Genomic DNA, 17,802 nt, shown 5'->3' on the forward strand with positions numbered 1-17,802 from the left:
TCACGTGGCATGCAATATGTCTATGCTCTGGTCGGGCCAGTGCACGCGGCGGTGCGTGGTGACGTCGAAGCCCACGTTGTCGAACGACTGGTACTCCTTCTGCATGCTCATCTCGGCCAGATTGCGGTACCTGAAATATAAACGGTTTAAGTTCATTATTTTTCTTTTTTTTTAGTCAGCGTAATGATGAGCTCTTTTTCTGATATGACTGACGGCTCTATCACACAGATCAACTTTAGCGCATCTATGTGGAGAGAAACTCGTAACATAAGTACTTGTTTATCACTGAATAAATATGAAAACAGAAACGGCAACTCCACTACAGGTAACTGGTCAAGTCACTAACTGCTCGATAAGTAGGTACGTGCCATCACCTGTAAGCTCACTCTCACCACGCTACATCATTTGAACTAATTGATGAGAGAACACGGCACCACTGCGCCAAGCCACTCGCGCCGCGTTCTATCGCTAATTAAGCATATTCATATTCATTTATTTGCTCACTAAGTGTAGGTACATAAGGTCTTATAACTAAATACAGTGCTTAAAACTTAGTAACCTAGTTTAGGTATTGCACGTATTTGCACGTATTTAGCTATGGAATGCCACGTGTTGGATATGGATTGCGGTCAAATACCTGCCTTGTCTTGCATAAAAAAAAAAGCTACACTAACCGTTTGACGAGCACGCAACAGCCCAGCAGTAACAGCACCTGTACACCCAGCCACGCCAACGCCAGCGCTACTAACAGCAGCTCGTGAACGCACACCAGCGCGCCTGATGCTGCGTCGATCTCCTCCGGTGCTGAACACAAAAAAAACAAATCTAAATAATGCCGCTACATCTAATAAGTAGATACGGCAGAATCCGGGCTGTGCTGGGCAGTTATCGGACAGTTTGTATCAAACTGTAACCGAATGGTTAGCCTCAGAGTCTCGCCAATGAGAACCACCCACCTCAGAATACGGAACAAACCAGAAACCGTCAACGGGCGTAAATGTGTATTCATATAAATTACTCCGAATCGCACTAATTTGACTTTAGAGCAATTAGTCAATGGCCGGCGCGCGCATTGTTTACATATCCGTCAGATTGACACTTTATAATTAAATTATGCCGTCTTGTGCCGTTCCACAGAGGCGGCGTAAGGCGTAGGCGACGTGGGCCACCGCCTACGGCCTCGCGGTACAAGGGGCCTCGCGCATCAAAAATTTTGAAAAAATGTATACAAGGTGGAGATGACAATATCATAATACGAACCGCTCGAACACTCGTTGTCGGAACACGTACACCGGCTCAACAGTCACCCCAGTAGTTGTCAACCTTTTTAGTTAACTTTGTGCTCTCGTTTCACTCTAAAATCAACCATGAAGTGCGCGATGTGCAACTCGAGTTTCAATGATGGAGCGCAGTGTGGATCATGCAAAAGGCACCTGGATTTCACCTGTGCCAACATTTCGGAAACAGCCTATCGCAAATTGCGGTCTGACAGACGAGCGGCCTGGAAATGTCCCGCCTGCAGGAATCCCTCACCCAGCCCTTCACCGGCTCCCTCACCTGAATCGGCATCGCTGGAAGTCATTCTGAATGAGATCCGTGGCATTAAGTTGCAGCTCTCTTCGCTTCCGACTCTCCTCGAAAATGTCAAGGCAATAAAAACCGAGATTGCAGATCTCAGAGCATCCTGTGAGTTCAATAGCGCGAAACTGGATGATTTCTCTGCCCGACTGACCAGTGTGGAATCGAGGCTTCCTGAAGTAGTAAACATACGGGAAACTGTCACGACAACCCAGGAAGTCTTAAACCAAGTCAAGAATGATTCCTCAGCGCGAGAGCAGTGGGCCCGCCTCAACAACATCGAGATTAAAGGAGTTCCACAAAGGAAGGGAGAAAACCTGTTTTCTGTCATTGAATCCATCAGCAAGGTCATCAATTACGCTGTCCCGAAGTCGCAAATAAATTATGTGTCACGGATCCCCTTACATGACTCGAAAGATAAGTCAATAATTGTGTGTTTTATCAATCGATACATAAAGGAAGAATTCGTGGCTGCAGCACGAGCCCTGAAGACAATATCTGTGGAGGATCTAGGCTTCGCCGGCACTGGACGCGTTTTTATCAATGACCACCTAACTCCAGATTACAAAAAACTCCTAACTAAAACGAAGTCTGTACTCAAGGCTAAAGACTACCGTTATATCTGGGTTAAGTATGGAAAGATTCACGTAAGAAAGAACGACATGTCACACGTCAAGATTATTAACACCGAAAATGATTTAAACAAACTTTCTTAATCCACTTCATACATAGTTTAAGAGCGTTGTCACATTTTTCATGCAGAAATCGAGAATTTGGCAGATTTCGAAATGATTTTAGTCATATAATTTATTGTTATAGCTTCTTTTGACTTATATCATCGTAATTATCATACGTTTTTACGGAATGTCTATTGAGAAAATCTCGTTCAAATTGGATTTTTGCCTACGAAAACAGCGAATTTCGAAAGCCCGATTTCCAGGTAACTCGCGAAGGCACAACTTTGAACTAATATTACAACAAATTTATTTCTAAGTAAGAAGATAGAATGTATTCATTAGAATAAGCATACCCTGAAGAAGAAAGTGTATTGAGAAAATTTTGATGTTTAATTCATTAAAATGCATTTTTATCATGTCTAAGATAGTCAAAATTCGAGAAAATTACTGCAAGAAAACAGGTCACATCTCATAATCTAAAAGTCATTTGGCAACATAAACTACTTTATACTTAAGAAGAAACATAGTACTATTATTGTGTGAAAAAGAAAAAATATCTATCTTCAATCTTCAAATGAAAAATTAATTTGAAAATACTATAAAATCGGGTGCATCAAATGACATAAATCAGTCGTGCTTTGGCACTCGTAGACGCCGGGTCTATGTCAGTTGACTGCCCACTGACGTATGTGCGTCACGCGTGATTTTTTCGTAAATTGTAGTATGATTGAGTACTTTTGATCCGCAAGTATTTTTAATTTATTTGTTTAAGTAAATCGGACTTGTAATTTCTTTCTTTTCAAACTTTTTATTATTTTACTTACAGAATATGGGTAGAATAGATAAAATATATTATTATGGTATCTGTTTGGTCAGGAAAAAATAAATGACTAATAAAAATTTTAACAGGGTGTCAAAACATTAGTCTATGCTATTGTGTTTCTATTCCTTACTAATAAAAGTTGAATAGCGTCTGTATGGTCACACAACGCTTCGTCATGTTTTTCCGAAAGTACAATTACTGACGACTGAATGAAAGAAATTGGTGCGTAACTATTCATCTGATATTAAACGTTTAGTAATAAAGGGGTAGGTCAGGTAAATGGCAAATCCACCAGCGGTCGCTCGATGACACTTAGACAAATAGTTTTATAAAACGTCAACTAGGTTGGTTAGGTATTTGTATTGTAGATACTTATAGGTACAAATGAATGTATAAAATGAGTTTATTTTTAAAAGTATAGGTACAGGGTGGAAACGATAAGTGATTTCACTTGATTTTTAATTATACAAGATATCGAGAAACTGTTTACTGTTCCTGTAAGTGCTTCATGAGCTCTTTAAAACAATAACAATAAATAGGTCAAAGAATAAACTGGATCTATGCGAAAATTCAATGTTTCCGAATTTCATACTAAATGTATGCCGCCAGCCATACCTACCATCTACCATATTAGAAGTGTTAATTTTTTAAATTTAAATTTTTAATTGAGTAATATATAATAATCAAACAACAAACTCGTAAATTGCATTCTTATTTAAATTATTTACGGAAAACATGATTTTAGGTTTAACTTGCCACAATATCATCAAGAGATCATCATCATCATCATTTCAGCCACAGGACGTCCACTGCTGAACATAGGCCTCCCCCAATGACTTCCACATCGCACGGTTGGTAGCGGCCTGCATCCAGCGCCTTCCCGCTACCTTTATGAGGTCGTCGGTCCACCTTGTGGGTGGACGTCCCACGCTGCGTTTTCCGGTACGTGGCCTCCATTCCAGAACCTTGCTGCCCCATCGGCCGTCAGTTCTGCGTACTATGTGCCCTGCCCACTGCCACTTCAGCTTGCTGATCCGTCGGGCTATGTCAGCGACTTTAGTTCGTTTACGGATCTCCTCATTTCTGATTCGATCTCGTAAAGAAACACCGAGCATAGCCCTCTCCATAGCACGCTGTGCAACTTTGAGCTTCTGTATAAGGCCTATAGTGAGGGGCCACGTTTCCGAGCCATAAGTCATCACAGGTAACACACATTGGTTGTAGACTTTCGTCTTCAGGCACTGGGGTATTTTGGACGAAAAGATGTTGCGTAGTTTCCCGAACGCTGCCCAGCCGGAATGGAAAGGATACGGCATAAACGTTAACGGCGAGTACATCACTCACCTTCGGTTTGCCGACGATATCGTGGTCATGGCAGAATCGCTGGAGGACCTCGGCACCATGCTCGAAGACCTTAATCGAGTTTCCCAACAGGTAGGCCTTCGGATGAACATGGACAAAACGAAGCTTATGTCGAACGTCCATGTTGCGCCCTACCCGGTGTCGGTTGGGAGCTCGATTCTTGAGATTGTTGACAAGTATATCTACCTCGGACAAACGATCCAGCTAGGTAGGTCCAATTTCGAGAAGGAGGTCAATCGTCGAATCCAACTCGGCATCAAGAGATACTAATTAATAAATACTAAATAAACAGATAAAGGGGACGGCATTAAACACTCAGAATTCTCAGAAACCATTGATTTCGTGTTTGTTTATAACTGTATTAAATGTATGAAAGCTGGAAATATAGGTTTTTTGAATAGATTCAGTTCGTTCTTAAACATAATTATTATTGATGCCGTTTGCTAGGTCTCATGAAGCACTTTTTCAGTAAGTAACCATTTGTTCGACATCTTGTATACCTACTATAAGAAATATTCGAGTGAGATCACTTATCGATTATTTTCGTCATCCTTATTTGTATTAAATTTAATTAAAATACACTAAGGCTGAGATGCACCACCTAACTTTGACCCTAACAGACAATAACCGGTGTTTTATGTTAGACAGATTTTTGACATCCAAAATTTTGATGTCAATGTTAAAGTAAAACGGTGCAACACGGCCTAACAAATGTATCGTAGGCAGTACTTTTTATTTTCTTCATAAATCTTTCTTTTCTTTGTAAAGCTATCTACAAGCTTTTATTTTCTTTGACATCTGGAGTTGTAAAATCTTGTAACTTAAAATTTACTTACTTCTCGTTTTCCCATTGAGCTGAAATTTTGCATGTCTACACAGGCATGCAAAAATTCGTTTCATTTCGCACTAAATAATTTAATTTACACGTGTTTTCATGCGATGGCCAAGTCAATATATTTATGTAAAACGTTAATGATTTCCTGGACTGGACTTGGTATTACATGGATCTCACAACTTTTTACCGCAGAACAACTGAGTAGTGAGACTTGGTTTTTTGACAAGTATTGTTTTTGATGGGTTTGTATTCCAGAACGCATGTGTACCTAATGGGGTAACTGTTTAAAAACACGATTAGATAAATTTTGCTCTATGGATAAAAATCTTAAGGTTACCTCTGATTTTTTAGCATTATACGACCGTGGTTTATATAATAACTAGCTTTCCGCCCGCGGCTTCGCCCGCGTGGAATTTTGTCTGTCACAGAAAAACTTTATCGCGCGCGTCCCTGTTTCAAAAACCGGGATAAAAACTATCCTATGTTCTTTCCCGGGACTCAAACTATCTCTATGCCAAATTTCATCAAAATCGGTTGCGAGGTTTAAGCGGGAAAGCGTAACAGACAGACAGACAGACAGACAGACAGACAGACAGACAGAGTTACTTTCGCATTTATAATATTAGTTGGGATAAATTCTATAAAATCACAATGATATCAGTATTTACCTCTTTCATTTCCTGACATGTTAAGATTTACAAAAACTAAATATTTATTATTAACTTTTAGATAATAATTTGAATGGCGCTTACGATGTTTAGTTACGAGCTCTTTGATGGACACAGATTTTATAGATAACGTTTAAAAAATGGCACGCTCGTTTTCATACATTTCATTCTATTTATTTAACCTATCCATATTTATGTGCGGAAACGTCACAAAATCAGAATAAATTTTAATTTTTCCAACCCGCATCATAAAAACTAAAAAGTCAAAAGTAAAATTTAAATAGTAAATATTTTTCATAAACAAGCTTTTGATGCTGTAAAAAGAATAAAATAAAACATAGGTAAATTCTTTTAAACCCATCAACTTATTACTTTACTCAATTTAAAGATTGAAAACTTGTCGCGGGATTTACTAGTGCAAAAAATACATTAATTACGTAACTTGATTTTGCTAAAAGTCTGATCTGAGAAAAAATCAAATAGGTAAATTATACATTATTTCTTTATTATTATGTATGATGTACTGTCTTAGGTACGATACAACTACGGATTAAGATCGTTTAGTCGACGCAGCGTTGAAATTGTACAGATAAATGCAGTTTGCGCACTCACTACGCGACGTCAAGCAATAAAAACCTAAAATTCGAACGCCAACTTTTTGCTACAACGCTCTTAAGGCTTGGTATTTCTGCTAAAGTAGGTATTTCGCGCTGTCAAAATCTGCGCGCGCAATACTTCGCCGAAGACAGCGCGCCAAAGAGCTTTCGCGGCTACACAGTATAGAAATACGCAGTTTAGAAATACGCAGTTGTTTAGGTTAGGTTGACTTCCTTCCGTTCAAGCGTCACACTCACAGCACTTTTTTAATTAATTAAAACAACTTTCAAAATTTTTCGGAATATATTTTAGAATCGAATAAATATAGAATATAACTGCCAAAGTAAACACGGTTCAAAGAGGCGTGGCGTCACCCGACCTTCCGGAAGTTCCGCGCCGGCTAAAATAATTTCAAGATTACGTCACCCGACCTATCGGTAGATCCTCGGGAGCTTGAGCGATTGGAAAAACATTTTATGATCAGTTACTCGTAGTAGCGATTATTTAGAGCTTGGATAATAAATTATAGTTGTTGCAATTCACAAAGCTTTGCATGTAGTTAATTACATTAATCAGTACACGCATCAATTTTGTTCAGTCTTTTTGTTTAATAATAAATAAAAATATCATACTAAAATTGCATACATATTTGTTTGTATTGGTCTGGGTGTTTTCTTTCCATAATTTATGTATAACGTATGTACGGGGCTCTGTATCGAAAATCACTATGAGCAATGAGCATCACACACGGTTACCTGGAGTGCATTACCGCAGCCAAATTTTTATAAATGTTGTGCTTTAGAGAGTCGAGAGTATAGCAGATAATTAGTCCATCGTGAGCAGAAATTTGTCCACTTATAGCAAAATTCGTTCAAATTATAGTTTTAAAGTTATTAGGAAAACACAGATTTTGCTGGGGTAACGTTTCAAACATTACCCTGGCAAATTTTTTTTTTTTGAAAGTCGTCCTATCCCGAAACCAAATACATGGATAGATAGCTCTTGTTGCGTAGTAATTTGTCCACGAATAGCAAAATTTGTTCGTGTTCCGGTTCTCAAGTTATTTAGAATTTTGCTGGCTTAATGTTTTGTGATGTCCCAGATCTCGTAAATGGCTCAACGCAGAAGTTTGAAAAAAAAAAAAACCAATGATAGACCTTGATATGTCCAAATTAGTTCAAACATTAGTCATTGATTTGAATGATAAACACCTGTGTAATTAAAAGATTTCAGAAAATCAGATAAAACGGATTTGTGAGTAAACCAGTACTCTTACAATCGAATAAAAAGGTGTAGCATGTACCCTTGGTACACCTTTATAACCACAGTAAATATAAATGATGTGGCTTTGCGCAAAAGAGAGATTTCAAGAAATCTAATTTATTTTAACAGTTACTTTCGTGGCCGAATACGCGATTCCCTTATAACAAGGGAACATGGCATACAATGGACAAATTAAAATGTTCCTTGAATAAGCTATCCTGTTAATTTCAGCTTTATATTACGACTTAATATTATAAGAAAGTAATCGAACTGCAAAAAAATATCAGGAATTCTTCTATAAGCCGACCAAAGTATAAAGGTTACAAAAAAGCGACCGTTCCATACATAAGGCTTGCCATCTTAAATGAACGGTATAATATCGAGGTTTCGTCAGTACAGTTGCGAACAAAGGTGTTTGTGTAGTGTAGTTGAGTTGAGAGGTCAGATTATTGAAATAATAAAACGAACATTTTATTTTTTAAATACATTAATAATTTACATTACAGATAACAATGAGAGGATGACATTGCAAGGTGGTGCCAGTCCAGTCTTAAATCCGTTGATATATGCTGCATCTGCCATGTTTTTGGCTAAAAGGTTCTTCTATCTTGCAGTTTAGACTTTTATTACAGACCTCAGACAGTATTTTTGGAAAACTTTTACGCATGGTGGAGGAAGGGACGCTCTAGAGACTCAAGTCTAGAAGGAGTCACATGAACTCCAAGTTTTAAATCCGTTGACATCTGCTGCATCTGCCATCTTTTTGGCTAGAAGATTCTTCTATCTTGCAGCTTAGACCTTTAGCTACAGACCTTAGACAGTATTTTTGAAACATTCTTACGCATGGTGGAGGAAGGGACGCTCTAGACACTCAAGTCTACAAGGATTCACATCAACTCCAGTTTTAAATCCGTTAACATCTGCTGCATCTGCCATCTTTTTGGTTAGAAGATTCTTCCATCTTGCAGCGTAGACCTTTAGCTACAGACCTTAGACAGTATTTTTGTGAAAATTCTTACGCATGGTGGAGGAAGGGACGCTCTAGACACTCAAGTCTACAAGGAGTCACATGAACTCCAGTTTTAAATCCGTTGACATCTGCTGCATCTGCCATCTTTTTGGCTAGAAGATTCTTCTATTTTGTAGCTTTGACCTTTAGCGACAGACAGACCTTAGACAGTATTTTTGAAACATTCTTACGCATGGTGGAGGAAGGGACGCTCTAGAGACTCAAGTCTACAAGGAGTCATATGAACTCCAGTTTTAAATCCGTTGACATCTGCTGCATCTGCCATCTTTTTGGCTAGAAGATTCTTCTATCTTACAGCTTAGACCTTTAGCTACAGACCTTAGACAGTATTTTTTTATTATTTATTTGTGTCAGTGTGCTCTTCTAAAGAGTGTAAGACGATTGTATGTAGGTACTATTAAAATGTAATTTTAACTCATTGGTTTTGTCTCATATTTGAGGAATGTACTATGTATCATGAGTAGAGTCTTCGTTTAAAAGGATGCGAACGATTTAAATTTCAATAGGTAGACAAAATTGATAATTCTTAATTATCAAAAATTTAAACTTTCTCCAGTAACACTGATATTATTATACTGTGACTCATCAAAGTCATCATTGTCAAAAATATTGACAAATCGCGAACTGTCACGGCCAAAAAACTGACACGCGTCCGTCCTCCGTAAGCGCCACCGCGCGACTGATTGAGATTGTCCAAGCCGTCATGGACGATTTTTTCCACATTTTTTAACATAGTAACTAAATAAGACGCAATATAAAAATTTCATCCGTTAAAAGCCCTCAAGTTATTTCTGAACTTTAGTTTAGTAAAAGATTTAGAATCTCAAATCGCTTATTTTAAAAATAAAACCATAAATAGAAAACGAATAGAGGTAACTTTGGGAATTTATTCTATCGAGTCAACTTCATCAAATCGTGTTTCCATCCGTTAATAGCCCTAGAAAATATCCTCAACTATGCCCAATAAAAATCTTAGCCTTTAATTTTACTGTTTAGTACCTCAAAAATGAAAAATGAAAACCTCATTTTCGCCATTTTCTCTGCTACCCGGCCTTAACTTACTTAACTGTTTGGATTGTCGAATTAATTATCATTTTAACTGTACACTTTTTAATATTTAACGACACAATATTCCTTAGCTTGTCTCAAAATCTAATTCTTCAAAATCTTGTCTCAAAATCTTTGGCGCAATATTCCTTTAAAAATAATCACTGAATCAAGAAATCAGAAACTGTCAATGTATAGACCTTTGACCCTTTTTTTTTATTATTTCATAAAATCCGTCTTCAGGTCGCCGCCACAGAACAAGGCCTCGCGAAATCTGTCTTGCCCACATCAAATTTAGGTCTTGCCCCGCCTCTGCCGTTCCAACATGTAAGAATGCTACTGGAATTACGAAGAAAGTGCATGGTATCATGTTTTATCTGTAAGTAGCACATTTCCAATTCATTTTAATTAAATAATAATTTTCAAAAAAAATCACGGTTGTATTTTGTAAGTGTTGCCACAGGTCAATGGAATATTTTACCCTACTTTTTTATATTGAATTACATTTGTCTATAAAAAATTCACGCGTTAATTTTGTTAGTGTTACCACAGAATAATGGAATATTTTCCCCATCCTTTTTGTTTTAATTAGTTTTTAGTGTAATTTCATCCATGACATGACAACCTGATTAATTAAATTAAAAGTGCCACTTGTGGTCTAAACTGAATAAATATTTTTGATTTGATTTTAATATATTGAATTAATTTATAATATTACTCCCTAAATAATGAGAAGATAATAAATTACTATCGTGAATTTCATACTTTCCCATTTATTCAAAAGTAAGGCATTGGTATCAACAGATCAGCAGCAGCAATATTTGTATATTTAATAATAATTTTAAGTAATTAATTATTGCTTACATACTTACTCTGATTTTCTTTCAGGATACACAGCCAGAGTTGCCTCGCAATCAAATTCAAGTATTGGTGATGTTTTTGATTTGGATTCTGTTTTTGACTTCAAGAAAAGTTAAACTAAAAGCACTACTGCGCCGTAAACAAATGTTTTGTTGTCGATATGTTTACATAATAAAGAACCTTAAGTTTCTTTTTTGTTTTACTTGGCATTCTAAAATTTATATTCGACTTTTGTAATTGACTTTTAAATAACATATTATACCTACATGTAGTAATTACACTATTAAATAGAAATAAATAATCATCTACACTTAGTTACTTCGGAGTAAAAATTAAATTCATAGGTAGGTAGGTACTATCTATGCCTATGGCCAGTCATGTCGTCTCGTTCTATCGCAAAGAATCACCATTTGATGAGAGCGAGAGCAAAAACGGAAATGGATAGTTAACACTGTGGCCGTGTGTACTTATTTCACTTACTTATTTTTTACTTGTTTAACATCTCTTTAAAAAATTACAGAATTTTACCCCAAAAATGGGGGTGTCACACGGCGCTAGTAACACTAAAGGGGGTAGAGGGGCGCGGGAGGGGAAGTATTTTGGACACAAGTTGCCGCGTAGAAATGTTATCGAACACTCCTTCTGGTTTGTTCTGTATTCTGAGCCACCCACAAACCGCGCGTGTCTGAACAAGGCTTAAAATACGTCGCGAAAAAATACGTCTTGTATTCTAGATCTAGTAGATGCAACCTTCTGTATCTATTATTTACGGACGTTGTAACAAAGTGATACATTATCTAAAGCCGGTCTGTGAGCACGTAGAATTTTGTCACAGACCAGACTATAGAGTTAGCGACTCCTTATTGCGAACGACCACTTATACTACCTACTATGTTCTACCTGCGCTGCGTCTGTAGTACCTATAAGTTTAATAAGATCAGCTTTAGCCTATATTAGAATCTTCCAATTAAATGCGAGAGCAATGCTCTACCGACATTGTTATTTCGGTGTTTTCGTAGTAGACCTACAAAATTTCATTATCAAGATTCTTCAAAGACAAATGCGCGTCGAAGCGTAACATTCGCGTGCTAGCTACATTCACACTACCTATCTGGTAGACTGAGTAGTTTCACTATCATAATATACGAATTATATTATGTTGAATAATACTTTTTGAGAAATAAAACACAATCATAAGCCTACTTAAGTGACAATACTTAAAAGGTGGCAGAGCCAGATTTTATGAAAACATCGGTGTAGGTGTAAATGTTTATGAAACGTTGCGCGTTGGAAGTAACATCCTCCACATACTTAAGTCTTTGCCTAAGTATTCTTTATTTATGGAGAAAGCTCTTAGAATTTTTTCTTAAAGTCGTTTCAATTTACTAATACCTAAATGCGTTCTTTACGCGTAACGTATTACGCGTTCTACTGAATTTACCTCCCTTGTGTAGGTAATGATGATATAACTTAACACTAATTTATACACAATGTATGAAGCCTGATTGATTACATGACTTTACGCGTCGAACGAATACTTACTTATGTGAGGTTCCGACATTAAAATGTATTCTACGTCGAATACTTAAAGTATATTTACGATTTATTTTATAACAATTGTGTCCTGCTAATTTAAAGATGCGGAACACGCGCGACAATCAATTTAAAAACATATTTACGTTCTAATAAAATCTAAGTGCCCATACAGTAATTAATTAGTCGATTAATTAACTAACCAACCTGGCCATGTTTATCAGAACGAGCAGGCAGTTGGCAAAAAATTGATCGAGTGGTGAAATGGTGCAAGACAGGGTGACATGTGACGTAAACAGAACTAATAGAAGTCTCAATGCGTTTGACTCACAAAAGCACACTCCTCTCCTCCCACTCCGCTTCATTACTATAGGAATCCAGTTAATGTGATAGTGGCAGTGGGCGGGGCACATAGCTCGTAGAGACGATGGCCGTTGGGGCAGAAAAGTTCTCGAGTGGCGACCACGGGCTGGAAGACGTAGCGTGGGCAGGCCTCCTACTAAGTGGACCGACGATCTGGTAAAGGTCGCGGGAAGAGCCTGGATGCGGGCAGCGCAGGACCGTGCATTGTGGAAAACCTCGGAGGAGGCCTTTGTCCAGTAGTGGACGTCATTTGGCTGAAACGAACGAACGATATACCTGTGATTTCCAAAACTTACGAATATTAGCATGATGGTCAGCCCGGACCAGCGTATCAGCTGACAGCACGTCCCCAGATCCCACGACCATCTCGACTTCTAGCGGCACTTGTCCGTCAGCGGCCCCACATAAAGCGGCGCCGCCCTGGGCTACCACCCCACTAGGGCCACCGGGATAGCCACTAGAGCCACTGGGGGCTATCCTGTTGTTCTGCCAGGATTCCTCCCTGACAGCGGCCGCGACTGCATTGTCGTCGAGTTGGTACGATGATGTGTCGTTCGTCTCGCGAGCACTGCGCGCTTGATGAGTTGCGCAATTTACCTGCAAATTAATAATGATAGTGAATGATATATGGGCCAATAAATAAGTAATGATCCCTGCGATTAGTTGTACTACATAATAATTGGGTTATCGAAAACATTAAGACTTCTGTAAAAACATTTCAACCTAGTCCAGAAAAGCCAGTTAGTTTTCAAATTGCTGTATTAATTTGTTTTTTATTAGCTTTGAAATCAATAAATAGCGTCAATTGAGTGTGCGAACTGGTGACGTCATATTTTGTTTCATCAGCTCACATAAAGTACGTCAATAACCATGTGTGTCAACTAGGTACTCTATTATGTATAAGCGAGCTAGTAATAGAATGCTTAAACCGAGCTCCATAATGTCCTCATCGTCAACTAGTGACAATTTTTGGAGGGTGGGTTACAAATCATCATTAGCCCATGATTATGTCTCATTTATATAGGTAGGTTTTACTTACAGCAGCACACTTGTGTTCGCAAAATCGGACCATAAGAGCGAACCGAACCACGTGCGAGGTTGGGAAGCGGAACGCCTTGAAGCGCGCCGACAGTCGCTGCGTGTCGCCCATCCACGTCCTCGTGAAAGGCGGGAAGTCTACCTGAAATGAGGCTTAGTGCTGAGTCAGATAGTTTTACATAATTTATTTCGAATACTCATTTTTGAACCCAGTATTCATAATAATTTTACTCAGAGATGACTTCGGGTTGAGTTTCATGTTCGAGCATATCCATAATGTTGTCATATCGATTTATGGAGGAGAGAGTTTAAGTTGAGGTCTAGATAGCCTTATCTAAATGTGATAACGTAAAAAAGGGTTTTTAAGGAACTCAATGCAAAAACATTTACTGGCATGTATTTAGAGAATCCGGCTCGAAGGACCATTTAATGCAAAAGGAGTCAGAAGAGTTAAATAACATACCTGTCCGGTAGAGCAGCCTCTGCTGTCTAGTAACAGTACGGAGCTGTCGCCCAACCGTGATGAAGCCACCAAATGGTACGCCTCAATCTCGTTTCTGTCTGCGGGTAGAACAATAATCATGAACATAACCGTAACTAGTCGCATTATTTGACCTGTCAATAAATGTCGACATACCGTCGTCGCTAATTTCATTTACGATTTCCGTTCCTGGAATAATGAAGAGTGAATGAAAAATTAAGATGCAACATTGGCTAATTTTAGTTTGTTGTATTGGCCAATGGCCATCTTACATTATCAGTTTGAAGCTAAAGTCAGTAGTTCTACAATACTAATCTACGGACGACAAGGTACGGTGAAATCAGTTAGAAGAGCGAACGGCTAGCAAGTAAGTTGCTATTTACACAAGCGACAGCGACATATTTCTTCATAAAGGCAGCTATTATTATCACATTATCATACCCGTGGTCTCTATCCTCAGTTCCAGTGGCTCTCCCAGCGACACCGTGGGTGCTGTGGCAGAGTCGGCGGCGCGGACGACGTACATTGTGAGCGGTGCTGTGTTGGCATTGTATACCGCACTGGCAGACGCTGGAGTGCCCGCGTTTGATGACTCGCTCGCTTGAGATGGTCTCCTGAGAGAAAACATTTGAGAATGGGATAGAGGTGATTGAGAACGCATGTGTGATGAGGGTCATTGGTAGATAAGTGAGTGCTAAGTAAGTAGTGGAGACGATTTATGACTGAGGTCGCAACTAACTCAGTTAGACGGCCTAATCGAATCTTCTTTCGAACAATAAGGCTGATTTAAGTCTGAAATACTGAAGAAAGTTTGGCTTTTTCGTTTCAGCATATTAATCCGTTAGTCTTAGATTTGATTTGCAGGTGGAATATCAAACATTTAAATAAAAGTTCGTTAAAAAGACTTTCTGATGCTTTTTGTTGGATATTGTTTGTCTACTGGTAAACTGGTACTGACAGCAGTATAACTTCTTACCCCGAGTCTCGCACAGCGACAGTAGCGTCAACAGAGTGGGTGGATGACTTGGGTCCAGGTGAGCAGCCCACGCGCACCCAACGGTCGCCCGCCGTCTGGATGATCGGGTTGTTCTGGATCATCACCATCGCGTAAGCCATGGTCCTGAAAATAAAATAGCGCCAATGTACCTTTACGCATCTTATAAGATAATGACGAATGGAAATGTTAGACACATGAACTTACGACGAGATTTCATTGATAGAGTCCTCGTAAACTGCAGACTTTTTATCGGTTGTTAGTTTGGTCAGCATCTAATTTTTTGAGGCAACAACGGCAGCGCTAGGAAGACCATCATATCCCACACTGAACATTTTTTTTTTATAACTAAACATTTGACACATGAATTATCCTGTTTTCCTGGATTTTACCTGTTAACCATCCCCGCCGGCGTCTTAGTAATGGCATAAGTGAAGTGGACGTCACAGTCGCCATAGAGCGGCAGCGCCAGCTTCACCAGACCAGATGTCATACTGGACTGAATTTATTACGCATTTGATAACTTTAAACTACACTCAGATCATAGAAAGAGAATAGATATGAAGTCGTGCGTAACTACAACGAGAACCAGTGTCCCCACATTTCCCCCACCACAGCTCCCACACACACATTCAACTGTGTAAAAACAAAGCGACTGAGAGTCTACGACAACATGTGCAACCGGCTTAAAAGTGCTGTGATTGGCCAGAAGGCATGCCTTATGGCCAATCAATGGCCGCGTGACGTGACGCACACTTTGAAAACTAGTGAGAGAACAAAGACAAAATGGAGTCGACAAGATATCGATACTTTAAATCGCTAGGGGCAAGGCTCGAAACTGATTTCACAAAATGCTTAATATGTATGAAAACCTTTTTATTATTATACGTTATTATTAACTACTATCACGCATTTACTTTTTAATTATGGCGATCTGCGTACCGCATATGTTTATCAAAAATAATGCCTATATTAGGCTTTCAACTAGCTCTTATAGTAATTACATAGTTGACAGTTACTAATTACTTCTACTGTTATTATTTTTTTTGTAAAATCTTATAATCGCAAGTAACACATCATTTTTTTATTTAAAATTACATAATAGAAAATTATAATTTACTTCTATTTATCGATAATAGGAAACCGCATTAGAACACGAGCACGGCACTATGTTACGACCGGCACATGCGGCCGTACTGTGTATTTTCACACGACAGTGGATATCGGAAGAAATTAAATACATTGCGCAGTAGTTGTGCATGACATAAAGTGGTTGCTAACTAAATCGTCAATGTACAAGTGTGTTAGAATTTTTATCACCACTGATTTCGATATCGCAGTAACTGTTACGGCACTGAATTCGTTCGTAAAAATGTTTAGTTTTTTTTATTTATAAGCAAAATACCAATGGATTTGCAATACTTACATGTAGTAAATGACTCCATTGTTCCTGTAGTTCTTCGTTTCACTTGTTTTATTGCACGTAACGACGCATTATCCAAAATATCGGAGAACATTTCCTTAGTACGACTGAATCGCGACTAACCTAGCTACGCGGCCGATGTTCGTTTCTGGGCATATCGCGGAGACACGCGCCACGCCCCCGTTTCACATCTATTCCCTTCTGTGATCTGAGAAACTACACCATATCCTGTACCTACCTGTTAACCATCCCCGCCGGCGTCTTAGTAATGGCGTAAGCGAAGTTGACGTCACAATCGCCATAGAGCGGCAGCGCCAGGCGCACCAGACCAGATGACACACTGGACTGAATTTATTACCCATTTGATAACTTTAAACTACCCCGTATCCTGTACCTACCTACCTGTTAACCATCCCCGCCGGCATCTTAGTAATGGCATACGCGAAGTTGACGTCACAGTCGCCATAGAGTGATAGCGCCAGGCGCATCCTGCGGCCGACTGCACGCGCGCCGCAGCGCTCGCCGCGCCCGGGCACGTATACGCTTTAGTTTTAATAATAATAATAATAAAAATCTTTATTTATGTTTTGGGTTAATTTACCTGTTCACCATCCCCGCCGGCGTCTTAGTAATGGCATACGCGAAGTTGACGTCGCAGTCGCCATAGAGTGGCAGACCAGATGTCAAACTGGACTGAATTTATTACGCACTAGCGGCCGCCCGCGACTTCGTATGCGTGGATCCCGTTTTACCCCCTTAGGGCTGGTTTCGTAAAATCCTTTCTTAGCGGATGCCTACGTCATAACATCTACCTGCGTGCCAAATTTCAGCCCGATCCGTCCAGTGGTTTGGGCTGTGCGTTGATAGATCACTATGTCAGTCAGTCAATCACCTTTGAGTTATAATCCTGTACTAACCTGTTTACCATCCCCGCCGGCGTCTTGGTGATGGCATACGCGAAGTTGACGTCACAGTCGCCATAGAGCGGCAGCGCCAATCGTACTCTTCGGCCGACGGCGCGCGCGCCGCAGCGCTCGCCGCGCCCGGGCACGTACACGCGGCCGCGGAACGAGCCGCGCGGGTAGTACGTCACAACCAGGTTGGATTCCTCGCACTCGACTGTGACTGGAAATTACAATGTCTTTGTCACATTTAAATTTAGATTTGGGGAATGTCTATGTGCATCATGGATGTCCTATAGCTGAAATGATAATGATGAAATACTCGAG

The 17,802-nt window shown here is 39.4% G+C and overlaps 1 protein-coding gene across 1 annotated transcript in view; it reads right to left on the reverse strand.

Annotated features, from left to right (window-relative positions):
* Positions 1 to 17,802, reverse strand: part of LOC135072490 (uncharacterized) — a 28,533-nt gene continuing 10,731 nt past the window's right edge. The window contains exons 7-14 of the mRNA XM_063966425.1: positions 17,491 to 17,698; positions 15,133 to 15,276; positions 14,598 to 14,770; positions 14,139 to 14,236; positions 13,677 to 13,817; positions 12,934 to 13,234; positions 675 to 804; positions 1 to 130 (exon numbers count right to left, since the gene is read on the reverse strand). Coding sequence (XP_063822495.1) covers positions 1 to 130; positions 675 to 804; positions 12,934 to 13,234; positions 13,677 to 13,817; positions 14,139 to 14,236; positions 14,598 to 14,770; positions 15,133 to 15,276; positions 17,491 to 17,698 — 1,325 coding nt within the window. The remainder of the gene's footprint in view (positions 131 to 674; positions 805 to 12,933; positions 13,235 to 13,676; positions 13,818 to 14,138; positions 14,237 to 14,597; positions 14,771 to 15,132; positions 15,277 to 17,490; positions 17,699 to 17,802) is intronic.

Source organism: Ostrinia nubilalis, chromosome 6 (genome assembly GCF_963855985.1).
Source record: "Ostrinia nubilalis chromosome 6, ilOstNubi1.1, whole genome shotgun sequence".
Classification (NCBI taxonomy): domain Eukaryota; kingdom Metazoa; phylum Arthropoda; class Insecta; order Lepidoptera; family Crambidae; genus Ostrinia; species Ostrinia nubilalis.